Raw genomic sequence first — 27,050 nt, forward strand, 5'->3', positions numbered from 1 at the left:
TTTTTTTTAAACAGTAAATTCAATTAGCAAACTGCAAACACGCCAGTTGAAGTTGTTTGACATGTTTTGCATCGAGTACACAGTTGATGATTAAAATAAGTATATGAAGTACACAGGTGTCGGTTCTCCACAGAGCGAGAGTCGAACGATTCGTTCCCTCAGCGAAGAGCAGAAATACTCTGAAACAGTTTTTCCCGTCTTTACTTGGCCATTTGTTTTCACCATAATTACGTAGTTGGAATTTTAGGTCACAGCCAACCACCTAAGACACAATATGCAAAGGCTTTCCAAATAGATTTGACACTCTTAGATGTTTAACACATGTCACCACAGGCTGCAATTACTTTCCCGATATCCTGGAACTCAAAATCCAATACCCAACGGCTTCAGGCAAACACCATCAGTCAGGGACAAAAAAAAAAAAAGAGAAATTCCCTCCAGTCGAAAAATACGAGAAAACTAATAAAACAGATGACTATGAGAAGATTATTCTGTTCTTTGTTATAACAGCAAGACAGATTGTAGTATTTATCAACCGCAGACACTCAGCGGCTTGAAAAGGTGTCGTCCATAAATAAAGTCTTCACACAGCAGCGGTTCTTAGTCGATTTCTCCAAGTCAGCGCCGTGATATTTCACTTGATTTATCAGATCTTTGACGCGCTGCTACGACTGAGAACCGAGGTTTAAACTAAAAGACAATATAATTAAGTGACAGTTTTACTCGTCTCCATTTGCTTTGACTGATTCCAACATTAACACAACTGATAGATCTGCTCTCTGCACGAAAGGGTCGAGTCGAATGGCAAAATTCATCCCTGTGCAGGAAACTGTTGAGCATCATATCTGAATCAGTGTGTGTGTGTGTGTGTGTGTGTGTGTGTGTGTGTGTGTGTGTGTGTGTGTGTGTGTGTGATCAATGCACATCATAAAAAACATATTGTCCTCCCATGCAAAGTCATTTTTCACAGTTCCAGACCAGCAAAAGTTCCAGTTTCTTTAAACTTCATGAACATTAGTCAAAAGTTCCTCAGCTGAAGTTTAAACTATATCATCTGTTGAATATTACTTCCTGGTAGGGGTTACTACGAGGGCAGATACAACCACGTTTTTGTTATGTTTCATATCTGAGTTTAAATAAGAGAAAAGTACATATTTGGTTTGTCGTAAAGTTATGCAAAGTGTGATAAACTGCAGAGAGGAATGTGCAGCAAGATATTGATTGTTTAGTCTATTTAGTGGAAAATTGCATCAAATTTATTTGTTATTAATATGGAGTTGGGATAAGGGCATAATGTCGAGAACAGCAGTGAGGACTGTACTTCAGCAATGTTGCCAATATCTATCCGCAACTGACAAAGACTAAATAAACGACCAAAAAAATTTAATTTCCAAATCAACTTTAGTTGATCTGTTGTCTATAAGTGACGATTTATTTACGGTGTGATTCGAAATAGTTCATTCGTCCATATTTACATGAGGTGTAGCGAAAGAAAATGACAGGTTTCGGGTTGGCATTGCGCAATTACGCATAACCTCCAAAATCTGGAGTGGTTTTGGAGCCGAGGCGCGCGGATCATCCATTCAATCCAAAGAAATAAAGAGAGAAATAAAACTTTACACACAACCACACGTGGATTTCAATACACCAGAGCCAAACCGTAACACCTGAAACCACCGCATCCAGGTCAATTAAAGCCAGATCCACACTTGTCCGGAGACAGCGCTCCTCGCCATTTGCGGCGCAAAAAAAATACAAATAAATAATAATTTAAAAAAAAATTTTTTTTTAAAAACGCAATAGGGGGCTTTGTCTTACCGGTCCCGTTCCGTTTCTGACTTTCCCGGTGCTCGTCCGTGCCCAGCAACAGTGGAAACAGATTGGAACACACTGGCTGCTGGCGGAGAGAGACGCTGTCCGGAGTCGGTTCCGTCAAGACAGAAACGGTTCAGAGGATCCGCGCCTGGGTGGGGTTTTCACAATAAAAGCATGCGTGTGTCCGCGCCATCACTGAAACGGGTGTGAATTTTCCCACTTCATTTTCGAAGTGATTGGAGTTGTTATACTGTAACTTAGAAGAGAAAAAAAAGTCTAGCAGCGGGATAAACACACTTTTCAGGAACAGCCGCGATTGAACAAAACACATTATTAGAAAATTGATATTAAAGGTCCGTTTTTAATTCGAAAGGACTTCAAAACTCGACTTTTACTTTGAAAATCCAGACGCCTTTGCTCGCTTTGACGCGCTGCTTGACTTGGCGCGTTTAAATTGGGCTTTACACCTATAACACTAATTAACTGTGTGAAAATAACGCGGTATTACGACCGTTCCACCTTTCCCTCCAGCCATACATTAAGGTGGATTTTTTTTTTTTTTTTTTACATATATAAATTTCTATAAAACTCACATGATTACTTCCATGGGAATAAAACCAATTTGGCGATTTAATTTCTTTCTTAATGGACGTCAACGCGGCTCCTCCTCACCTGCTCTCTGTAGTAAATCGGCACCACGTGATCACGTCCTTGAACGCAAGGGGCTGCCGGTCCAAAAGGGACATGGCCGGATATGGAATGACGTCACGAGGTGGTTTACTCCTTCATATTTGAGGCCAGAGTCAAAAATAAGTTGCTGCACGGAAAAACAAACACCACGTGGTGCCAGTCTGGCTTTGGCCTCCAAGAAAAATATTATTTAGTGCAGAGTTCATGAAGATGTGATTCAAAATACATGATTTATAAAATAAATAAATAAATAAATTCTCACAATTTATTTGTCTCCATCCACATGCAGGGTAATTTTATTCTGAAATGATCATCAGCAGTGTTGTGGCGCTTTTTACAGTGGCGTGACTAACAGAGATGCAAAAACAGGCTGTCACCAGTGAGGTGATGGATGCTCTTGGCGGTCTTGTTTATGAGCACTAGATATGTCCTTCTTCATGCAAATGTGTTGGCATTCGAAACAAGCGGGATCATAAAAATAACCCGCCGTTAAAAGAACACGGGAGGCGCAGTAAAATGAAACACGACACCGTCAGTCGCGCCCTCCCCCCCCCCTCACTGAACGCCAGCCGTTTGGCGCTTCTGGCCGAATGCTTCAAACGTCTCCGAACCGTTAATTTAGATTTTTATCATTTGCGCGCCGTTCCTCCTTTGAAGGAAGAAACGCGTGGGCGTCGGGGAGGGGAGGAACGCGTCCCGTCTCTCGTTTCGCTAATGGTTTGGTTGCCCCCTTGGTGACGGGTAATGGGCAGGATACAGCCCAGATTCAGAGACCCAAGAGGTATCCGACTGGTCGCCATCCAAACCCTGCACCCCATCAAAGCAGCGTGCACCTGCCTCAGATAAGGTTCCAGAGCAACTTGCCCTTTCATCGCTGACAGTGCTGATTATAGATTGCTTATGCTGGCAAATAAAGAGGTGTTTAAAACTGTGACCTCTTCCTTGCGGTCACGAGGTGGCAACCTCATTCAACTCTGGTTGAAACGGAGGCCTTGAGTTGTGCTGCTTTTATTGTTGGAGACCTGTTGATTCGCTCTCCCGCCAGTGATGAGTCATGAGACTCTTGAGTCTTTGTTCACCCCCCCCACTTTATGATTATAAATAGGTCTGTCTGTCCCTCAAAGTTCCAACAACGGTCCTTAACTCTAACGTTGATACAACCTCAGCAGGACAGCGAAGTTTCAAAAGCTTCAGTTACGACAGTCAGAGGAAAGTAATGTCGGAGTCGTCGTTGAGGCCGTTGGATCCATCCAGTTTTTCCTTTTCATTGTTGACACACGTTTGTATTTCCTCAGCCATCTCCGGTGTAGGTTGAGGGCGGTGTTGCTATAACTTTCTTTGCGCGAATGTCGAATGAAGAAACAAAAAAAGAGACACGAAGAGTCCAAATCTGTTTAAATCAATCTACTGGACTGAAAGAACGTTTCTTGAAGATGTTTCACCTCCCATTCAAGAAGCTTCTTCAGTTCTGGTGGTGGCTGGTCTTGTCCCGGTTCATTAATCCTGTGAGGTGTGGTCAGTGCTATTCATATTCCGAAGACCATAGTCAAAACCCATCTGGCTCCTGGGTTAATGCCCTGGGACAAGACCAGCCACCACCAGAACTGAAGAAGCATCTTGGATGAGAGGTGAAACGTCTTCAAGAAACTTTCTTAAAGTCCAGTGGATTGATTTAAACAGCTTTGGATAACCACAACCTGGATAACTGAGAACCTACACAGGAACTGATTGGTGAAATTGTTGACGGGTCACGTTTGTTCTGCATTTGTTGGTGTGTTTAAGAGCAGCTTAAAGCCTCCCTGATACAGTTAGATCCTGGTACTGACCCGTCCACAGTCATGCTGTTGAAGACCAGACTGACATGCTGAGCACCTTTATTCCTCTACCTCATTTGATTGCTGTACAGGACATATGGAAGTACGTAGGCATTGACGGATGGACCAGCTTTGGATGAATGGAGCTGGAGGGAACATCGATGCTCCTTCAGCTCTCTGAAATGTACTCAAGTATGTAAAGAACGAACGAATAAATCGATGTAAGCTGGTGGTTAAACTGATTTCTCCTCATTCCTCTTCTTACGCCTCTACATACAAAAGTGAATTCTCCTGCAGTCGGATTGTACAGTACAATTGTACGGCAAAATGTACAAATCTCATCATGCCTCTCCAGGCTCTTAAACTCCCACTCACGCTGTTCTCAACAACCTGTACATGCATCAACCGCGGTTTCCACAGCAACAGAAGTGGCTGTCCATCCAACGTGAACTCTAAAAGCTACCACTTAGCGGAGCCTTCGGTGGACCTGAGAGAGTGGAGACGGAAATGAGCAAAACAAAAGGAAGGTGAGTTAAAGAAAGACGGCACTTCAGAGTTTGAGTGCAGCCAAAGTGGTACGTATGGAAAGACAAAAATTTACAATGGAAATTTTTTAAAAAGGATCTGAAAACTTCCCTCTCTGATGGCATGTAGCTGTATAATGGGTGGAATTGCATAAAGCACAGTAGTTATGTAAAATATGTATATATGCACATTCTGTGTAAAAAGAGGAAATGCTGTGAGATGTTAAGAGAATAAAAGAGTCTGTAAATTTAGACTCAGATTTAGGTAAAAGAAAAAAGTCAAAGGCAAAGAAGCAAACCAGTTTCAGTGGAGATGCAGTGTTACAGCTTCTTAGGACGTTTATTGACTTTCTGGAAAAGAAATTGCTCGATAATCTGCGACACTGTCAGTCAGACTTTGTCGTCCATCTAAGCTCAAATCAATTTTCCAGATGCCTGCACTGGGACAGATTCATATGTGACTGTCAGTTACCAAATGAAGAATCGATGCTAAAGACGGCATGGGGATTCTAGGTTTTCTGTGAAATGAGAGCAGTGAATCTTATAAAAAAGAAACTTATTTTTTTAAAGTTTTGGTTAGAATGATAGCAGGTAGATTTTGTTTGATTCGATATTAAATATAGTTTCATGTTCTATCCCGTTGAATTGACGTTTTTAGTGATCAAGACATTATTTCAAGGTGTTGTAGCCATCATTTTCCATCCTTTTGGAGTAGAATTTGTGGGGAAAGGAAAACAGTAACATGCTAACTAATATTAACAATTAAAGTACAAATATAAGTTGTTGTTAGTGGTATAAAACAAAGGAGGTACTTTAAACCTGCAATATTCCTAATAGCCAGTAGAAGGCGTGACTTCCGGTTGCAAAAGGATTATTTTGCAACCCTATTTTAGAGGGAAAATGACCCTTTTTCTCACTTGAATTAATACCTCACAGAACAGTTTGTTAGTAGATTATGGCCTAAATTTATGTTTTCAAGTGGTCTTTGGTACCATTTTATAAATTAGCGCCCATTTGTGTAACATTCCAAAATAAAATTTATAAAAAGTATAATGACATAGACTTGTGTTTTATCAAATAATCCGGCCTGCTTTCATGAGTCTGAAAAAAAACCCTTAATATTTAGACAAATAATTTTGCCAATGAATCAGCATTTTCCCATGGTGGGGGTGCTCTGATTAGATAAGCATTGCCCCCTCCCTGACCGGTAGTAACATCCACATTTGAATCGAAAGTAAGGTAATACAGTATAAGCAGGAGAGTCTCTTGACCTAACCTGAGCTGCTGCAGCCGTATGCTAGCAGCAACCATAACCTAACTGTCTTGTGTGATTTATAACTCAGCTATTAACCCCCCAGCAGTGTGGGTGACTTTCCTTCACTCCCGTTGCATTTTCCCCAGCGAGCGTTGCACACCACCAGCAGAGGAACAACACCTCCCGACTCTCATGCTACCGCTGCTCACTGCACGCTAGACATTCAGTCCACAGGGAGGGCGAGGAAGCAAAAGCTATGCATATTAATAAGTAGAAATGCCTATTCCTGCACCCTTTACACAGAGGAGTCTGCTGCCAAGAGAAAGTGCTGTCAGTTTACCAAGCATGCCCTCTGGCATGTGCAGCTTTATGTGAAAAATCTCTGTATTGCAACCTCTAAAATAGTCTATTGTTCAAAGTGTCCCAGGCACAAAGGGTTAAATGCATCATGTGAATCTCTGTAAGTCAAGAAACACACCTCACTTTGCATACAAGTTTTTGCTCATGAATCCAAGTAAGGGGTAGATGATCATCCACCAGGTCCCAATAGGATAAATCATTGACGTCATCAGCTTCCAATGTCTTCTATGTTGCTTACTGCGGGGGCTTTAGCAGTTTTGCTTTTCAACGCGGAACGATAAAGCTCCAAATGTTTGTCTTTTCGCTTTTTCGTCTGTAATCAGACACCTGTGTGATTCCACCGACTTGATGCATTTATAAAAAAGAAATACATGCATCCACCCCCTATAGGGCTTTAAATCAGACACATCACAGCCTTGAGAGAACATAACGAACTGCTAAATTATCATTATGTTAAAATATTAAAAACCAGGACAGCGAGGGGGACTCTCGCAAATGATAGAATATAATTAATAATGACTGCGGTAAAAGACCATGCATTGATATCTCATTCTGCCTCTTATCATCTCAGTCCATTCACAACTAATGAAAAAGTCAAAGCTCACGAACCCATAGACTCACTTAATAATACGACAGTCACAGACGGCAGAGAAAATAAGTCGAACACATTTGCGTCCAAGTTTTTCATTATGACGTGACATTGTTCTGCAAAGACTTAATATATTCCGGCGCTCCTCATGATACAGGGAAGGAGTCATTTGTACGAAATGAGGCTCCTCATCATCAGGGTCTATTAGCTGCACCTTTTGATATAATCAGTCCTCCTTCAACAGCCACATGGAAATAATTTATCTTCTCTCAGTTTCTCCTTGATTATGTCTGTCTGATGATCACCTGATAGGTTCTCCTAGCAACGTAGCACTGTAGCCATCCAGAAACTATTTGATGTGCACGATTGTATCAGGAGAGGAACAACACAAACCGAACTGTGTTTGGTTTTGTTTCAAATGTCAAATGAGTTTGTTCTCTGGCTTCCGTTTTGTCACATGACAACAAAAGAAGAAGATAAATTTTCAAGGATTTAGCTTTCTGAAAGTCGTGTTATACAGTATCTTTAGTGTTGGACCGTCTCTGGTGTCTGAAAGTCTTGGTGTTCGAAAGTCTTTGGTGTCTAAAAGTCTTGGTGTACAAGTCTTTGGTGTCTGAAAGTCTTTGGTGTCTAAAGGTCTTGGTGTACAAAAGTCTTTGGTGTCTGAAAGTCTTTGGTGTCTAAAAGTCTTGGTGTACAAGTCTTTGGTGTCTGAAAGTCTTTGGTGTCTGAAAGTCTTTGGTGTCTAAAAGTCTTGGTGTACAAAAGTCTTTGGTGTCTGAAAGTATTTGGTGTCTGAAACTCTTGGTGTACGAAAGTCTTTGGTGTCTAAAAGTCTTAATGTCCAAAAGCCTTTGGTGTGTGAGAGTCTTTGGTTTCTGAAACTCTTGGTGTACGAAAGTCTTTGGTGGCTGAAAGTCTTGGTCTATGAAAGTTCTGGTGTCCAAAAGTCTTTGGTGTCTAAAAGTCTTTGGAGTCTGAGAGTCTTCAGCGATTAGACTCATTTGGGATTTTGACATTGCCTGATTCTGTTGGCCCTCAGATCTGATGTTGGTGGTGGTGGCTGATGGCCTGATGAAGCTAATGAATGTTGAAGACACAGAAGACACGCAAAATGTCACCATGAAAGGAGGGGCAGATGATCTTTTTCTAGAATTATTTAATTTGCCACAATAAATCATCCATTTGAGAAGATTTCTTCCACTTTTTTAAAAAACAACAACAACAACAACACATTAATAAAAATCCTCCATCTCAGACTTAGTGCTTAGTGATTGATCGGAATAAATGGCGCTGTTCAATTGCTCCCCTCAAACACAATAACTGGTAAGAGGACACTTACCTGCACATTATCACAATTAGTGTTTAGTGAAGACTGAAGTGTTCTTTTGAGTTGTTGTGCGAGCCATTATGACTTATACATGTATAATTTCTCTGTCAGGTCACATCAATATGCATTTTTTCAAGGCTGGGAATGATTTGCACAGTTTGATAGTAGTATTTAAAAGATGCACCAAGGTGTAAGACTGTTAAGAAGAGGCTGAAATGTGTAATTTATTCAAAGGTATTATGGTTGCTCATGTGTAACTATCTTCTTGTTGCCCAGCGTTACCCTCCATTAGCCCCTTTTCCGCACTCAGCAGCGATCCTCACACGTGACCTTCAAAATCTGTTGTTCATTTCCGCCCATCCCTCTTCTTGAACTCTAGTCCTTCATAACTCAGGTTATCACCCTTCCTGCTTTCCATCCCCACCTCCCGTCTCCGCCTCTCCCGCTCCATCTCCTCCTCCATTTCTTTAATCGTTGTGTTTTCTGCTGAAGGTTACACTTGCCTGCAAGGGCTATGAAAATGTCAGAAAGGCCCACTCCATTTTCGGCTACGTAAATAGCCATTTCCCGCCAGAGCAAGCCCACTTTTCAGGGGTCTGACCCGCCACGTTGCACGTCGCACTTCCCACCTCTTCCTCTAAAGCACAATAGTGAGAGGCAAAAAGGAACAGCACTCATTTGTTTCCTTGCTGTCCTTTTTTGAGGACGGAGTAGTGCCATCATTCTCTGGATTCATCTCCCTTTTGCTCAACAGTTACACAACCCAAGGAAAAGTATATACACAAATGTTATACACAAATGGAACGACTAACACTCCTGTAGGGACGGTAAATATCCAAAAACAGCATGATGTGATTAAAAGCTTATGTTCAAGAGAAGCGGTACTAGTCTTTACAACCCATCCAGCTGAAACCCAACAATAAAAATCATCAAGAGGAACCACTCTGAGGTACTTAAATTCTCTTAATTCACAAGTCTATCTCTATAATGTCTTGAAACACAGTTGAAATATTCAAATGTATTCACAAAAAAATACAAATCAGCCATATTGGAGTAAATGCTAATTCTGTATTCCAGGACTCAGAAATTGACTTAACCTTAACCTTTGTGTCTGCCGCGAAACTGTCTGTTTGTGCCGTCATTAAAATTTATCAGCGCAAGAGGAAATACAGGATGGTAGGTGTTCATTGGTAGACACGGAGAAAGCACTTAGAGTGTCAGAACGGCAGTCGGAGAAAAGCCTCTTAACCTTCTCCAAGAAAAGCCAAACTTCAAATCAAATTTTACCTCCATTAAAACTTTACTCCTAACACTCAAGGGATAAATGCTCTTTTGAAGCTCGGCGAGTGTGTTCTTTTGTGTGTTTCTCCCTGTGTTTACTGTTGTGTCTGGTGTTCGACTAAAACTTCGGATGCAAGCGACAGAGGATTGGAGTGACGCTGCTGCAATTTGAAAAATTGATTTGGGTGTCTTCAGCAAAAAAAAAAAAAAAAAATCACTGATTTACCTCTTGCGCCAAACTGTTTTTCTGCAGCGTAACATACCCCCCCCCCCACCAAAAAAAAAAAAAAACCTTGACGTGTTGCAAGTCACGCTCATCCTCCATCTTTTCTTCCTTTCCCTAACGCTGCCATTCCAATTTCCTGCAGCTCTGCAAGACAATGGAGCGCTACATCAAAGTCCCGCGTGTGGGGTCTGATAGCTCACATCAGCAGAAAAGAAAAGAGAAAAAATGAAAATGACTTCTCCTTCAACAGCATTTGGACAACTCATCATCTTTTTAAAGCAGCTAGGACAGAAGTTATACTTCATCCAAAGCTTTCCCTTTTTTGAGAAAGTCGAATTGCCATTTGTTGGAATGCGTTTACGGAGCGTTTCCACTGGCGGCAAAACTCACGCCTGAAATAGAATAGCGTCTATTGAAATAGACAAACGTCTATTGAATCATGACTGATTTCAAGGCCGCAATAGAAGCTGAAATTGCGTAATTTTTTCCCCCTCTGATATTCAGAGGCCTGGCCATGGGTTTCGCTCTACCTTGTGACGGAAAATGCAAAAAAAAAAAAAAATCCGTTTGTTCGTGCACACGTTGTGTGACGGAGCAGAAATAAAAGGTAAATCATGCAACACAAACACATAATTGAACAGTCCAGATATAAAATTACTTATGGATCCATTCAGGCTAATTTACCTTGGTTTACACGGAGCCGTTCCCGCTTTAACAATGGATATAAGCGAGTCAACGCTGTCAGTCTGGCACTGCCCTCCCGCTGGGACTGAAAATGACTTTCAACAGCTTGATCGAATTAATTGGCTTGACTGTTGGGCAGAGGGGGATAGACGTCCCATTATCTATTGAAAAGGAAAAGATTGACAAGCACGTTGTTTCTCGGAGAATAATTGAGAGGGAGGACCGCGGCTGCAGGGAAAGTGAGGGGCGCACAAAAGAAAAGCCGGCCTCAGATGAGGATAAAAGAATAGATTTTGCACAAAAAAAAAAAAAAAAAAAAAAGGGTTTGCTTTTGTTTCCTCTTTTTTGGCAGGAGTCAGATGTTTTTGCTGTTCTCCATCTTGTGTAGTATGACTCCCTCTTTCTCCTTAGACACAAAACCTATCATTTGGACATTTGTGGATAGATGAGGGGAAATGCAGCTTTACCAAAAAAGACAGGAATAGACATTTTGAGGGATGCGGGAAAAGCGGGGCGTGGTGGCAGCATGAAAAGTGTTCAGTGTGGAAGCATGCATAGCAGAGTAATGTACCGTGTGCTCAATTTAATATTATTTTTAAGAGGCTTGCACAATTTGGTTTCCAGTTCAACAACAAAAAAGACCAGTGGGATGCTAACATACAGCATCTTGTATGAGCATTGCTTGGAGGGCGGCACGGATCTCATTCTAATTGGATCTGTCAAAACTTACCACCGGTTAATGTAGTGCCTCTATTAGGCAAAGCTGCAGTCCGTGACCCGCGCCGTGATCGATGGCTCTATCTGTTATTTGGTTGTTGTTGTTTCAGTCGCAGGTGATCACAGCCACGACGACAGAAAACGTCCAATCGCGGGCTTGTTATTTTAAATTGGACCGAAATGAAAAACGGCGGCCGATTCGATCAGTTCAATCTCATGAGCTGATGAAGAGTTATTATGGTCCGGCGGATGCAAAACAACAGCGGTGTAAAGACCCCATCGGTATTCTCTTGATGGCTGATGGAGGACGCTGCGTTAACCGCCGAGGCTGACGCTACGGAAAGGTTTGCAAAACTGTGACTAGAGTTCAACTTTACTGTTTCTATATTTTCCTAGATTAGCCAGTGTGTTTGCAAATTTAATGTAATTTTGCTAATGATGTACTTGTAATGTAATTCTGCGGTTTTGGGAGAGGACGTTGTTTTCATGACGACACAAGGAAAGAGCGCCAAAAGAAAGTCTTCCATAAGGAAGATTGAATAAATCCAATATAAAAAACAGAACATAGTAATATCTGCTTCTATTTTCTTACCAAATAGATGAATGTTGAGGACACAACCACCCCCCCCCCCAACACAAAAAAACTAAACTAAAAAAACTAAACACTATTGTTATTTTCTCCGATGTTCCCTGGCCTACCTTTGACTTTGCTGGTTTGACCATCTGTTGAAGCTATTTCTAACAACAATTCCCATCCCCTCATATTCCCAGGTAAAGGTACTCCTTCTAGAAATGAGCACAATCCATACTAAAAATATATAAATAAAACCAGAGTATGCCGACTGAGCCATGCAGCAGACTCCCCACCTCCTGATTACCTCAGACGGAGGGGAAGGGGATCGATACCTGGCTGTCCCACAGCCTCATAAATCTGTAGAAAATCTTTTCATGCTTTATGAGCCACCTCCTTATCTGTGGCTCCGACCGGCGCACAGAAACAAAGCTTTTTCTCGTTTTGACCGGATCGACACGTTTATCAATCATCCCCGAGGAGATCGTCGAACCGTCTCTTCTCCATCAGATACCTGGGGGTCCGTCTTGTGTCCTGACGGGGGGTTACTGTACAGATGGTGAGGCAACTTCTTCATCGTTTACCAGTCTTCCTCCTCTAGGACATACGCTGCTGTACCTCACCTCTACATCGACCTCCCATGTTTCTACACTCTAAAAGGCATCTCCCTATTTTTTTCCATATATATATATTTTTCTGACCTTTTTGTGCCCCCTCCTGTACGCGCCCTCTTTCTATTTTTGATGTTTCTCTCACATGAGTCATTTTCTGTACCATTTTTCAGGCTGCTGTAGCCTTTTTTTTTTTAGTTCCCATTGGTTTTATATTTAGAGTTGGTATTGGAAATAACAGACCTTGGATTCGTACTAGAAGCCTCGACCACTTTATATTAGTGACGTTTTTATGGCGTGATCGTTCTGACCTCAGGCCATATTTTAGTCAAACACACACACACACACACACACACACACCATCCACCTGTAATCAGTGATGAATTCAAAAACAGTACAAAACGGTGGTCTGTCACATGATTCCAGAATAATTCCCACAGACCTGAAGGACTCAGTGTGGATTAATAGCAGGGATTAGACTACAGTCGGCGATGAGACGTTGGAAAGATGACAGAATGACGCGCTTTACTCTCGTGTGTGAATCCACTTCCTGTCGCTGTAGGGAGCGCTCGACAGATAAGGGTACGGCGTGGAGGATCGAGTGGCGTCCGGTGGTGTGTTTCCAGACCGTCCCCCACTGAGCAGCCCTTGTTTCACGTCTGCTGATGTCATCGATGTCGCCATATTTAAAAAAACCACAACATTTCACACCGGTTTCAAACCACGGCATGAGATTGAGTCCATAAAACCAGTCTTTTTTTTTTTTAAATTTCAAAAAAAAAAATTGATTTAACGTTTAAACTCTGCATACAAGAAGGTTAATGTGTTAAATTATAACACATTTATCTCCAATATTAGGTTTTGAACCCAAATCCTACATCTTGGACCTTTAGGAATTGGATTCTGAGTGCTAATATTTCCACTGCTGGCCTAGAACTTCTTTTTGCATTAGGTGTGAGGTGGGGGGAATGTGCGGGAGGGGGGGGGCAGTAAGGTATAGCCCAGGCAGCAAAGACAAGAGTCTCTTTAATCTGCTCTATAATAAGGCATGAAATAGCCTGGGTGGCGGTCGCCTCGACCGGAGAGCTGGAGTCCACTTCAGAGAGCGACGGCCTCCATCAAAGGAGACTAAGGTTCATAAAACGACTTTGGTTTTGAGCGTCGATGCACACAAACACGTTTCTAAGCATGTGGGCGTTAAAAAAGAAACAGGCTGCGAAATGAAAGGCGTCAAATGGTGTCAAGACAGACGTCGATGCCGCTTTGCGCTTCCTCTCCGGTCACACGTGAAAATAATTCCGTAGGTCAACACAATTTAAACTACAAACGATGATGCTAAATGTCACCTCTGTCGCCACTGAATGTAAACCCAGCCTGCTGCTGCCTGAAGAAGAGAGGCTCTTTACTCCTTTCGCCGTGACAAGCAGGCAGACAAGCAGGCAGACAAGCAGGCAGACAAGCAGGCCGACACTTGGCGCAGCGTGCGCTCAGACAACACAGCAGCCGGCTGACAAGTGGACCGGTCCCAGAGGAAATGCTCGTCCCGGTGACCGGTTCGCTGCATTGTGGGACATATATCTGTGTCTGCTGCTGTCTGTGTTCTGCGTGAACGCCTGTGAAATGTGTGTCAACTGCACAAGCAGAAACGTGTGATCATTTGGAAATGGACTACCAGAACCCCGAACAGCGTAGTCTCGTCACCCTGAAGAAAGGGGACCCCTGTTCCTCGCATCGAAACATGGCTGACAACAAAAGGCCAGGCAGACCATCGGATATGTGTTTCTGATGGTCTGTTGGTGAATCAGACCCTGTTAGATGTTCCCTTTTCCTCGCATCCCAGGAATCTACAGCTCGTGTTCCGCATTAGCCAGGACACGTACGGATACGTGTGACCTAGATAGCAAAAAAAAAAAATCAAAAAAACAAGAACCGTACTTTACATCACACCGTGTTATGCTTTGCTCAACTCATCCAAAGCTGCTTTCATTCCAGAAGAGAACTAATTGCAATTAAGAGACACGGGGTACCGAGCGAAATGAAGTAATCAGAGTTGATTATGGAGCCCGAGTCTGATCAGAGAAAATCACCGTCTGCAAGGCTCCCTTCCCTGAACCGGAACGGCTGGCGTTCTCCTTTTCCTCCACCAGACCTCAAACGACCGTTCTCCGTGTGACGCACTGACGTTGACCTGATGACGTCTCGCCAGCGGACGTGTAGATGTAAGCGTAGACACAGATGTTTGATAAATGTTTGATAGATGTTTTCACCTTCTCTGTTATTACCCGTCTAAATCTTAGTGAGATTAGTGAGATCAAGCTGCGAGGATTCTGAGAACGGTTCGGTAAAAAACAAAAAAAAATCTTCCTTTGAATCCAGCATGTTAAATCGTGTATTTGCAATTCCTCAACGTGGATTGTTTTAAATGATCCTGAGCTGAGCAGCAACACATAATCCTGTGATGATCGGAATATTATTTCACATTCGCTGAATCCTTTAAATACTACAAAGGTAGGCTTTGGTTGGTTTCAGGAATATTTTAGTGCGAGACAGAGATTTTACTGCTCTTCTTATCAGAACTAATACGTACATGGAAATATTCCAGGATCCCTTCAACTGACTGTATTTAAGATAAATATAACCTACATCTGGAAACACCACAACCGTCCTACTATTCCATCAACAATCAGGGGACAGGATGACTTGCTCAAGGGCACATCAGCAAAGTTTAGGCAGTCTGAGAACTTCTTTTACCCCAGATGCTGATATGATTGTTAACCAACACTGACACCTAGTGGTTAATGAAGGAAAAATCCCCACACAGCAACTGATGGGTGTAGCTATAAATTAACATTTTTATTACATTGTTCATATTTAGTTCTTAAAAAAGTGCACAAAGTTCAAACAAAGCTGATTTAAAATGAAAAGAAATTCCAGTTTAAATGTCAGATCATTATAAAACACAAGTGAGACAGTTATATATTTTTTAAAAATGTACATCATCGATAAAAACATAACAGCACACCACAAATATGCATGTAGGGAATTTTAAAAAGCATTTTATCCTAGTTAAGCGCCTCGAAACACCACAGTGACGGCTTCAATAAATGAACTCCGGAATGGAAAATCGTCAGTGTCTCAGTCGAAGTTGTCTTGGCAGTATCTTTCAAAGCTGAAGGCTTCGACGGGGAAAGTGACACCCTTCCACTTCTTCACAGTTATTATGCCATTAGGAGTCTCCAGGGCAAAGTTCTTAATGGCTAGATTTGGCAGCACAGCGACCACTTTGTACTTAATCTCATACCCCCAGTTCTGTAAATGTAAATAACACACACACACACCCCCAACATGAGCGCCATCATCAGGCTGTGGATGGACCGCCTTAAACAGGAAAGAGTCCCAGGGCCTATACTGTACCTTGTTGCAGCCGCCGTTATTGCAATGGATCATGCGCCCCGGCTCCCAGTCATCAAACGTCTTATCAAAGTGGATCCGGTCACCGACTTTGTAGTGTTTCCTAAGTGTAAAAAAAAAAAAAAAAAAAATTGGTTTGGAGTTTTAAAGATGCTTTCTAAAGATTTTTTGCTTCACCGAATATTTAACGTACTTCCAACTTGACTATTTCCATTTCACCGGACCAAACTATTGACCTTTGTTGGAGCATTTTTACACTGTTTAAACCGCAAAGAATTCAACTCACTTGAAGTCTGGATTGATGTTGACGTAGTGTGTGTTGTCGATGAGTTTAATGTCGCCGGCAGAGGCCACGGGCTTGAAACAATTTCGGCACAAGAGTTGGGTACTGCCGGGACTGTGCTCACTCCTCTTCTGCATTTTAAGACCTTCTGCAGCTTTTTTCATCAGAATGGAGTCCTTCTGCAGAAGAGCTATCTGGGGATGAAGAAAAGAGAAATGTGATGAAAAAGAGACACAAAGGGGTGGAAGTAGGAGACCAAGATGAACGGACCTTTGTGCGAAACTCTTTGAAGCTCATTTCTTGGATCACGCCAATGGCTTGTCCAGTCAGCTCCTCTAGATATTCGTTGGTGATCTCACGCCGCACTTCCCGCCCCCCTTTCTGGGCGACCACTGAATACTGGCTGTCTTTCACTCGGGCTCGTCCGCTTGCCTGTTGCTGGGCGATCTCATTTGTAAGCAGACCGTAACGTACCACCAAATTGCATTCAGGGATGTCAAGCCCTTCTTCGGCCACGCTAGTCGAGATCAGGAGGTTGACAGCACCCAGGCGGAAATTGCGGATAGTGTCCTTCTGCTCGTTCTGCAGGGGAAGTATGCAGGTATGAACCGAGTTACACAACACTAACAAGGAGTTGTCACTAGTTTAGGAACGACTTGTAAGTCCACACACCTGGGTCATGTAACCGATGCCATTGCCAGAACCAGTGAGGATTGAAGCGCTGATGCCGGCTTCCTGTAAGGCTTTGTTGGTGCTGACCCAGTCATCTAGGTAGTGGGTGCTTTTACGGGTTTTACAGAAGAGGATCCCTCTTGACTGGACATTTGGACCAAACTGTTTAAGCAGAACGCTCTCAAGTTTGAACATCTTGGGGTTCTCGTAGCGAGAATCTCCTGCCAGTCTCTTCAACTCCGACCGATTCTCTGAGAAAATCACAATCATTGCGCCGCCAGTTTAACAAACTGGGACAAAAAAAAGGGGAAAATAGACCAACTTTTCTCGATTTCTACCTCGGAAAGTTCTTTTTAGGAAGAAGTCTGTTGTGTCGATGGCTGTAGTGAACTTGATGTCGTAGAACTCCTCCAGAGACAGATAGGCGTCCATCATCCGCAGGGTGTCGTTAATGAGCAGGGAGTCGTTGTACTGCCTGAGGTGGAGCGCGCATTGGGACAGAACCCGGTTGCCCTCTCTTACTCCTGAATCCAACACACACAACCGAATTACTCACCGCCTCGTTGCCACCAGAGATCTTAAAAACAAACGCAGGAGAAAACCTCGGTCTAACCTCGTTGTTCCAGAACCACCACATCTGCTTCGTACTCTTGCGTGCCGAACTCTCTCAACCTGAAGTCCGGAGGTGGGTTCATGTACTCATGGATCTGCTCCATTATCAACTTCAGATGATCTCCAAATGGATCCTAAGTGGAAAAATGTTGACTATTGGTTGCATTTTATTGACCTTTACCTTTATAGTCGACCACAGGAACGGTTTCTGTTGGACTTTTCCACCCAAATTCTTCAAATATTGATTTAGAGGCGAAAGATAAGCGGCTGCTTACCAAAGGCCGTTTGTCCACGATGTCAAACGTCTTGACGGGTCTGGGTACTTTCTCCTTCAGTTCAGGGATGTAGTTTTTAGTTGAAACTATGGCTGAGTCCAAGTTGGCACAAATCTGAGAGCAAGGAAAAGACAAAGAGTCCAGGGCGATGAACTAAATCGATTCTTGTGAGTGGTCGATTAGGTAAATCCCCAACAGCGACAGGTGACCTCTGACCTGCAGGACATACTCCACAGCATTCTCCAGGATCTTGGCACCCCCTACCCCCGGTGATGCAGTGAGACCCAGGATCTGTGGCAATGGGCCTTCCCCTTTCAGCTTCTTCTCCACATATAATCCCATCACCTTGTTGTAGACAGACTCCTTGTTGGTATGGTGGCATTCGTCGATTATCAGTAGGGTGACATCTGCAAGACAAAGGTACCGTCTCTGTTTGCGTGGAAGAATTGTTAAAACCCAACCTGACTTTACGTCAGCTAACTTCTACCTGAGAGCTCAACATGTTTGGCTTCCTCCTCGTAAGTCAGAGCGTTATAGAAGATCTGCGCCGTGCAGATGACCACGTCCGATTCCTGCACCACAATCCCGAAGAAGTCCTTCACCTGACTGTCTCCGGTGACCGGCACCAGACTGTAGTCACGGCCCAGGTGAGGTTTGAACTCTTTGGTGTAATGTTGGTCCACAAGGTGAACCTACAGGATTGAAGACAGGGCAAAAGGCTTTAGATTTCACACTGCTCTGATATCCTCACTTAAAATATATTAAGATTAGAATTATAATGACAGAGCATACCCGGTTGACCAGGACCATCACCTTGGCATTAGGTGTGGTCTCCAGGTGTCTTTTGGCCACATACACGGCAGCACGGGTTTTCCCACCTCCGGTCGGGAGCCAGATTATTATATTCTCTCCCAGCAGAGCCCTTTGGACCACTTCCTCCTGGTACCCATAGAGTCCAAAGTCTGCCATCCTGCACCTCCTGTTAGACAAGACACCAGAATCAGAGAGGATCATATTTAAAAAAAGGAAAATCATTACCACCGTCTGGCTGCATTGGGGTAAATCAGGTTTTACCTTTGAAACACTACAAAAATACAAGCCAGCTTTGCTTTTATCAACTGACCTGTCAGCTGTGTGTGTGATCAGCAGCTTCTCCTCCTGAACATCCACCTCACAAAGCAGCAAGCTGGGCTTTAAACGCTGCTGCTGACCCACTATCACAGAAATGAAAGTAAAAACTCACAGAAACAGGAAGTTTGGCCCCGCAGAGGGGGGTGATGGAGGAACGACCGATACTGTCAATGATGCAAGGACAAGCCTGAACACTGATGCAAAATATACCTGTGTGTGTGTGTGTGTGTATGATTAATTACTCAGTTAGTGAGCTACAGCTGAGATAATTAAGTAAAGTGACTTGAACTGAACCCCATCTGTTGTTTATTGAATTAGAGAAATCTAACTGGGGATCAATTAATTGTTTTAAGTCTGACAAAAAAAAAAAATCTAGAGATATGTCTCCAGGGCTGTTTTGGAAACAAATTCTCCATTCATTTAAACATTAAATCCTACACTTGCATTAGCTGGAAAACTACACGTGTAGTTTACAATGTCTAGAGTACTGGAAAAATAAACGTTTGAATTCAAGTATGACAGAAAATGTTATGTACAGAATTAAACCCCAGCTGCTGACATGTAGAGAACATGTAGAGGTGGGGGTTTAAATCCATTTCCGATCAGCTGCGATGCAGAAAAACCAAACTGTTGCAGGGAGGGGCCCCACTGAAGGAGACTTTGGATTACCGACAGCTTCTCTGCACTATTCAGCGACAGGGCCCTGCTTGCCTTTCGGTATGTCAGGAAAGTGAAACCCATGGCTACACATTCCATATGTGAAGTTGGAAACCCCCCCAAAATCTTTAAAACCTGAGTCGGGACTCGAACTCGCACCCGTTTCGTTAGTCTTCAAACAGCTAAGTACATCGTTATCATAAAAAAAAACCTTTATTGTCATTAACGGTATTACAGTAAATGTTCTTTATACCATCACTACAGACAGACGGTGAGTTCACCTCAACTGACCTGTAAAGAACATCTGAAATGCAGCATAGGTAGATTGAAAAGTAGAAAAAAAATACAATAAACCAAACCCTGAATAATGAAACATGGACATCACCTCAATAATTCAAAGCCAGTCATGATTCAAGTACGAAAACAAACACACACACACACACACACACACGGTCAGCGGCGCACTCGGCCCGGTGACCTTTTACAACCTGCTTCCTGTTGAAGCGCACGGCTGCGTGTCAGGATGCAAACCGTCTGTCAGCCACGCAAAAACACGGCGACTAGAGCTCGTCACAGAAACGTCTGGTATCGTCACGAAAGCCCACGACCGGTTGGAGTTTCCTCCTTCGGGCTCAGGCCGACGCAGCAAACCGGCGACCGACACACACGTGACCGCACTGATGCGCGTTAAGGTGATTGTACTACATAACCTAAGAACAAATCAATACTGAATACTACATTATCATCTGCAAACACGGTGTGATCTACACTAAAGTGTGGCGTCATCTTAGGTCTGAAACAAAACCCTGCCGGTGGAAAACGGTGCGTTAACAGTGTCATATTTACTGTGCAAAATATTTATTGTTTTTGTCGACGTGAAAACAGTTCAAGGCAACAATTTTCGGAATTTTTTTGTTCAGCACGTGTTTAGTGGAACCGTTTCAGCCCTCTAGCATCGTCTGAAACAACTTTTTATCTGCAGCGCTTCCATTTTTTTTTTGTTTAGAATAATTTCAAGTTTTCTGAAGCCAAAAACAAGGCATAACTGCCTTTTTTTTTTTAACCGACGGTAAAAAAAAAAAATTGCTTCATGTACACACCAGAAAGAAATAAAAAAAAGCAACAATCCTTCATTTCAGAGGAGCTAACGCCATCGTAATCGACACGACGCATCAACTTGTCGAATTGTCTCGACCGGACGGATCGAAGCACCGGCTGTGTTTTCAGTTTTTTTTAAACTGGTGAAGATGGCTGGGATGTTCAAGTGTCTGTCAGCAACAGAAGGCAACGTGGCTTTTAGGTCCCGAGATCCATGTTCCATGTGAGAGGAACTCCACAGTACGGGTAACGTGTGCACGGGCGGCGACTTCTATCCAAAACTGGAATGAAACTAATGCAAGGAAACATTAACAAAAACCACAAGGTGGGAATTGTGGGATAACTTGGACCTATAACTTTGGTACACTTAGTGAAACGTTGTGTGTGACGATTATATGATCAAGTGCTGGAAAGGAGACGACGAAGGTATTTGGACGCTTTGTTAATCTCAACCAATTCTTCATATTTCCAAGCAAACCTCGGGCGCGTTTGTTCCAAGTCCTGCAACGTCCTGGCGGAGCCCGGCTTTCTCGTTGCGGCTGGAAGCGACGTCGTCCTTCCCGACGGTGGTCGCCTCTCGCCGGTTAAATAATTCTTTCGGTCTGAGTTCATTTCTCGATCAGGCCTCCGTCTTTGAGCTTGAAGTAGAAGAACTTCTCCAGCGTGTTGGCGCACTTGCAGTACTCGCTATCTGGGAGGTTGTACTCGCGACAGTTGGTGATGATTCGCTGCAGGTCGGCGATGAAGAGCTTCTTGGTCACGTAGTATCTGTTCTTCAGTCGCTCCGTCATCGTCTTCAGGTCTGACGTTAACGGAGACAAAATAACGCGTGTGAACCAAGAATTTCATGAGGCGCTTAGCGAAGAATGTGACGTTCACTGACCGATGGGAAATCGGATTATCTCGTAATAATCAGGAGCCTCGGATTTTTTCACCGGTTCCATGAAGGGCCACGCGTCAGGATGAGTCTGGTGAGAAAAAAAATCCTAATTATTACCTAGTTTTTTGAATTTTAATTTTAATATTTTCATGTTTAAACGCTGGTTTGCTTGATTATTACCTTTATCTGAGCCAGAAGGTTCTTCAACATGTTGTACAACACATCAGGATCTTTCACTTCTTTCCTGCAGAAGGCATTGAAAGGTAAGAAACAGCACTGAAATAGACCGATGACAATGAATCGATTTCATTGATCTGGTCTTTATCAAAAACACACAAAACTGATCACTTTGATGTTAAATTAAGAGCTTACCCTTTGTCTTTGTTCGTGGGTTTCCAGCCCGTTTCTCCTGGAAGGAAAAGACTCGTTTATAACTTAAATTTCTTTTTTTAGACATTTTTAAATGTACACAAAACAAAAACTCACGTATGCCAGGGATGCTCTCCACAGGGATCTGCCGTACACCCTCTTTGAAGCAGGTGAGACCTGGGTAAACCTTCCTGATCTGGCTCTGCTTCCTCTCAATCAGCTTCTTTATAATCTGTTTAGGCAAATACATATTACTTGGGATTAATAACACAAAAGATTCAGGGCAAAAAAACACCAGACAGGGTCTTGCGTACCTCCTTCTGTCTTTTGATGATGTGGGAGAGCTCCGTGTAGGGGATCCTCGGGTTCAGCTCGCACTCCATGAGGGTCGCGCCCTCGTAGTCTTTGATGTAGCCCAGGTATCGACTCTTCGGCACTTTGATGTCTTTGGAAAAGCCCTGCGAGGAAAGAGGGAATTACCGTCGAGATGGCGTGGAGGAAGAGGACGGCGGCCCGGCTAATGAACAGGTCACGCTTCTGTACCTGCTTCTTGAAGTAGCCGATGGCGTACTCGTCTGCGTACGTGAGGAAATAGAGGATGTTGTGTTTGATGTGGTACTCCTTCAGGTGGTTCATCAGGTGGGTGCCGTAGCCCTTGGATTAAAACAAGCAGAGATCAGAAGTGGAACTTTAAAATTTACCTGAATGTTTCTTCAAACTTGTCTGTTTTCTTTTGGGTGTTCAGCTTCAGATTATTAAGGAAAAAGAAGCAAAAAGGAGCAGAACAAAATTACTAAAAAATGGAATGATGTTTTTTATTTAAACTTAATCTCGCACCTTCACTTGCTCGTTGGATGTGACGGCACAGAAGACGATCTCTGAGAAGCCCTGAGTTGGAAACATCCTGAAGCAGATGCCGCCGATGACGCGGCCGTCTTTGATGAGGGCGAGGGTCTTGTGCTTCCTGCAGAAGACGGAAGCATCGGATTGGCGCCGAGGCGTCCGGTATGGCTGGTGGGTGGGGTACGAGGGCGTCTACTTACGGGTCAAACACCAGGCGGGTGATGTACTCTTTGGGCATGCGAGGCAACTGATGAGAGAAGACGTTCTGCAGGCCGACCAGCCACATCAGGATCTTCTTATTGGACTTCTGGGAAAGGGAGTTTCCGATGACATGGAATTCGATGATTCCCCGCCTCTCCTCCAACCGGGCGGTCTCGTCGCGGGCGGCGTTTGGCGTCAGAAGATTAGTCTAGAGATTTTACAAAGAAAAACTGAATACTTCTATTTAAGCAGCTTTCCCCTCATCCGATCACCAGAGGCTACGCAGCTCACCTCCGGTCCCAGCATAGCGGCGGGATCGGTGATGGTCATCATGACCTCGTTGACCAGCTCCATGGGAATGTCTCCCATCACACGGATCCGCTTGGCGTCTTCCAGCGTCAGCGCCTCTGGAAGTTTACGCTTCTCTCCTGAACAGAGGGAGACACTCTTGAGATCAGAGCAGCTGAAGGAGGTCGTAGGAATGACGAGCAGTTCTTTAAAAATGCACGAGACAACAACGGCGGTGCTCTCAGACCTGAGATGGATTCTCCACCTGCAGGATCCAGACCGCCCAGAGACGAGATGCTGCTCAGGCCTTTGGGCAGAGCAGGAGAGCCGGACACGGCAGCGGGACTGATCACTGCGAAGGAGAGACACCTCATGACTACCTGACATCTTGTCCTGATTTCACTGATGTTTCTGGTCCCGCCTCACCTGTCTGATGCTCCAGGTGGGCGCCGTCCGAAGCCGGCATGGTGAAGTCCGCCTCCCAGATCGGAGAATTCTCACCGTAGATTTCTTCCTCCAGCATCGACAAGAACCTGACGACCATAAAGTAAAACATTACTGGAAATATTAGCAGAGCTGACACACATAGAGGAGTAAATCCCTCCTTTTCACTGGCTGCCAATTCCGCCTGTAGACGATAATTATGTTTACAGACGTTTACAGACTGGTGGAGTGAAAATCAGGCTTCTAATCATGAAGTTTAGCGTCATGATGACTGATCCAGTTACGGGACAGAGGATGGAAAATCAAAGGTGGAAAAGTTGCGTTAGCTTATAATGCAACAAAGTTTGCGTACGTCAGCGCGCATCTACGAGCAAACACGTGTCGCTCCGAGCCAAGCATCTTACAATCAATCAAGAACTGAACCAAAACTCCGATAAATCTCTGGAGCGTTGGAGAAAGTCCACCGAAACGCACAATAGCTAGCTGGGCTTGCGCTAGCCATTCGCCACTTCGCCATAGGCGAAGTAAATTCCAGATTGGCTACAAGGTTTTTAGACTGTGTAGCCGCAGGGGCGTTATTTTTACGGAAAAAGGGCTAAAGTTTAAAACTTTGTCACTCGCTAGCGGCGCTCGCTATTTCTGCTAGCGAGTGTCGCTAGCGCCGCTATTTCCGCATGCCGACGGAATTTAGCCGAAGTGACCTGAATGCTCTCGATCATTAAATATGCACTCGGGTCATGACCTCCTCTCGTCCAATGAAAAACAAAATATTGTTTTTTTACAAACTCAACCCGTGAATTGGTGTAAGACAAGGCGAGGACGATCGATCAAAAGAATCCAGTGTTTTATAGTAGAGTTTGTGTTAAAGTCATCATTAATAAACAAATGGTGAATGCTGAGAGGGGGGAGGAGTGGTGACAGACCGATCAGAAGGTCAATGAAAGATATTATCAATACTTGTTAGTAGTCTTAGACTTTTGCTCCCTATGACCGACAGGAATAACCAGCGATACATGTAAATAAGTATTCACCTCGCTTGATATTTTTCATGCCTTTTTAAATTAAAATGAAAAATCATGTTATTGAATTAAATAAACTAAACTAAACTATGGCATACCAATGGTGTTGGTGGTGGTCAAAGTTAAAATGTCTTCTAGTCTAAGTAAAACTTACAAGTAAACATTGAGTAATATTTTGTATGACTGCATATTCATAGTGAATGGAAGTGTTCAATTGTTGAATATCACATTTATATCTGCATAAAGTAGGACAGAAATAAAGATAGTTCAGCTTGAACTGTTGGCTTTAGTATATTTTGTAGGTAAACTGAACAGAAGATTTTGTCCTCAGAATGCAGGAAAAACAACCCCATTTTCTAAAATATTTCCCCACGCCCCCCACAACGATCGTCAGCGCACTGCGCCACTGTCTTGGACACAGAACGTGGCTTTTTGTGGCTTGCGCAATTCTTTTACACTGAGCCACAGTGGCTTAGTCATACTAGCTCCTAGAGCAAGCCCAGGCTAGGCTGTCAAGATAAATCCAGATGTGAGCCCTTACTTGGGGAAGTGTGTGAGGATGAGCGTGCGTTTCTCTGGCAGCAGCTTGTCCTTCTCCACCCTGAACTTCTCCAGGAGTTGCCGTCGGGTGACGGTGAAGATGGACTTGAGCAAACTTCGTCCGAACACGTGGGTGGTTTCGTAGCGCGGCAGGCTGTCGTTGCTCTGGGGGACGTGGCAGTAGCAAAGCCACCTGGGAAATACAAGGAAAAACACCGTCGTCGTAGAGGAGGACTACCAGCAATCCGTAAACAAACTAATCGGGGGGGGGTGCACACCTGGTGTAGTCCACTTTGTAAACCGTCCCGTCGTCTTTCTGGGTGCGCTGGCGGTACTGTGTCGGCGTCTCCAGCTTCCAGTAATTTAGGCACAATAAAAACATCTTGGACAGCTCAAACATGGTCTGCCTCTCCCTCGGTGCCAGGTGGCTGAACTTATACTGAACAAAATTCAAAACCCCCTTCGGAGGAAAATGGACAAAAAGACTATTAATCAAGAAAAAGAAATCAAACGACGTCCATCTTTATAAAAGGTTACTGCTTTGTTCTGCTGATGCTTCACAGCAGGGCACATTTCTTTTAGTTTCATCTTCACCTGCTCAATGTTGGGTTTTTCAAAGGGAGGACTCCCCAGCGATCCCTCCACGACCGGCTGGCTCATCTGCAGGATGCATTTCCTCAGCAGCTGTTGGGGAAATAAGCAGAATTGACTGCCAAATCGGCAAAGCATTCCAAAGCATTCGAGTATCCTTGTCGGATTAATCCCGTCAACGTTTGCTCACCTTGAAAAGATAGAAGTAGACCTGCTTGGTGTCGGTGTCCTCCTCTTTATGCACGGACATAAAGAGGTTCTCCACGTCCACCACCATCCCCAGCAGCCTGTTGATCTCATCCTCCGACACGTTTTCCAAGTGGGACACGTGGTCGGCTGTCAGCGAGGAATGAAATAAAGAAAGTCAAAGGTCAAACTGATCTGGTGTCACAGGATGCAGACCTTGATGATTTGGGGCTGGGATGAGGGGGCAGTGGTGTACTGGGTGGGGGGGGGGGGGTGCAGGTTATTATCTGTACCCAGAGCATGTCCACAGCTGCGGCATGACTCGCTCAGGCTGGCCGCTTGCTGCTGCAGGTCCATCCGGGTGGCTGAGGGTGGGTTGGGGTTTTTCCATCCATTACACTTGCATGTGTCAACAGCCTGGGGTTTAAATAAAGACAATAAACTCTTGAGCATCAAATTCAGCGACTTTACCAGTGATTCGGGTGTTGTCTGTGTGGTAAACAGTGTAAACAGGAGGGCTGGTTTGAATGACAGAAGTCACTAGCTAGCTTGTTAGCTAGCTACAAAAGTTAACATCTACGTCACGGCTGTCACGCTTTTTGTTTGTGTGTTTACTTGCGGTGCCTGGACTAGCGTTAGCATTAGCTGCCCCGCGTACATCCGCGCTAACCCCCCCGCGGAGCGCTTTGTTGTGGGCTAACTTTGGCTAGCTAGCTAGCCTAGCTACCTTGCATGCGGAGAAAACGCCAAGTTTCTCCAGTTTCTTCGCCCGCGGGAAAGCCCGCACTTGGGCTTTCTTCTGGCTGGCACGCTGCTGCTGGCTCAGTCCCGGTCTGGACGGGTCGCTGTTTCCCGACGCAGAACCAGTCGCAGCACCGCTGGACCCAGCGGACTGGGCTTGGAGAAGCCGGGGTTGCAAGGCCTGAGCCGCCGGGTCCGACATCTCCACGCTGCTACTCTTCTTCTGTTCCAGTTTAGCTCGTATGCTGCCTTCACGGGCTGTCGGGAAAGTGTGATGAAGGGGACGGCGGTGATGTTCGGAAGGGAAATAGTGAATGTTTTTATGTGAAACAGTGTCGATAG

At 44.1% G+C, this 27,050-nt stretch overlaps 3 protein-coding genes across 4 annotated transcripts in view; all 3 read right to left on the bottom strand.

Moving 5' to 3' along the window:
• Positions 1-1,864, bottom strand: part of znf385c (zinc finger protein 385C) — an 89,574-nt gene extending 87,710 nt beyond the window's left edge. For both annotated transcript variants that reach the window (XM_068336852.1, XM_068336851.1), the window contains exon 1: positions 1,819-1,864. The gene's annotated coding sequence lies outside the window, so the exon portion shown is untranslated. The remainder of the gene's footprint in view (positions 1-1,818) is intronic.
• Positions 1,865-15,319: 13,455 nt separating this feature from the next.
• dhx58 (DEXH (Asp-Glu-X-His) box polypeptide 58) lies at positions 15,320-18,965 on the bottom strand. Its single transcript, XM_068336701.1, has 12 exons — positions 18,844-18,965; positions 18,513-18,699; positions 18,208-18,412; positions 17,937-18,127; positions 17,721-17,834; positions 17,447-17,579; positions 17,172-17,357; positions 16,834-17,084; positions 16,432-16,743; positions 16,165-16,355; positions 15,882-15,981; positions 15,320-15,776 (listed from the first exon to the last, which is right to left on the bottom strand). Exons 2-12 carry the CDS (start codon positions 18,687-18,689, stop codon positions 15,603-15,605), a joined length of 2,034 nt encoding a protein of 677 aa, XP_068192802.1. The 5' UTR covers positions 18,690-18,699; positions 18,844-18,965; the 3' UTR covers positions 15,320-15,602.
• A 748-nt stretch (positions 18,966-19,713) lies between these two features.
• kat2a (K(lysine) acetyltransferase 2A) lies at positions 19,714-26,934 on the bottom strand. The gene is made up of 18 exons (XM_068336700.1): positions 26,695-26,934; positions 26,261-26,384; positions 25,972-26,117; positions 25,785-25,874; positions 25,469-25,650; positions 25,192-25,383; positions 23,614-23,720; positions 23,435-23,539; positions 23,191-23,327; positions 22,899-23,107; positions 22,693-22,819; positions 22,399-22,509; positions 22,170-22,313; positions 21,973-22,087; positions 21,859-21,895; positions 21,667-21,730; positions 21,490-21,574; positions 19,714-21,408 (listed from the first exon to the last, which is right to left on the bottom strand). Exons 1-18 carry the CDS (start codon positions 26,908-26,910, stop codon positions 21,215-21,217), a joined length of 2,385 nt encoding a protein of 794 aa, XP_068192801.1. The 5' UTR covers positions 26,911-26,934; the 3' UTR covers positions 19,714-21,214.
• Between the last annotated feature and the right edge of the window lie 116 nt (positions 26,935-27,050).

Source organism: Antennarius striatus, chromosome 16 (genome assembly GCF_040054535.1).
Source record: "Antennarius striatus isolate MH-2024 chromosome 16, ASM4005453v1, whole genome shotgun sequence".
Taxonomy (NCBI): Eukaryota; Metazoa; Chordata; class Actinopteri; order Lophiiformes; family Antennariidae; genus Antennarius; species Antennarius striatus.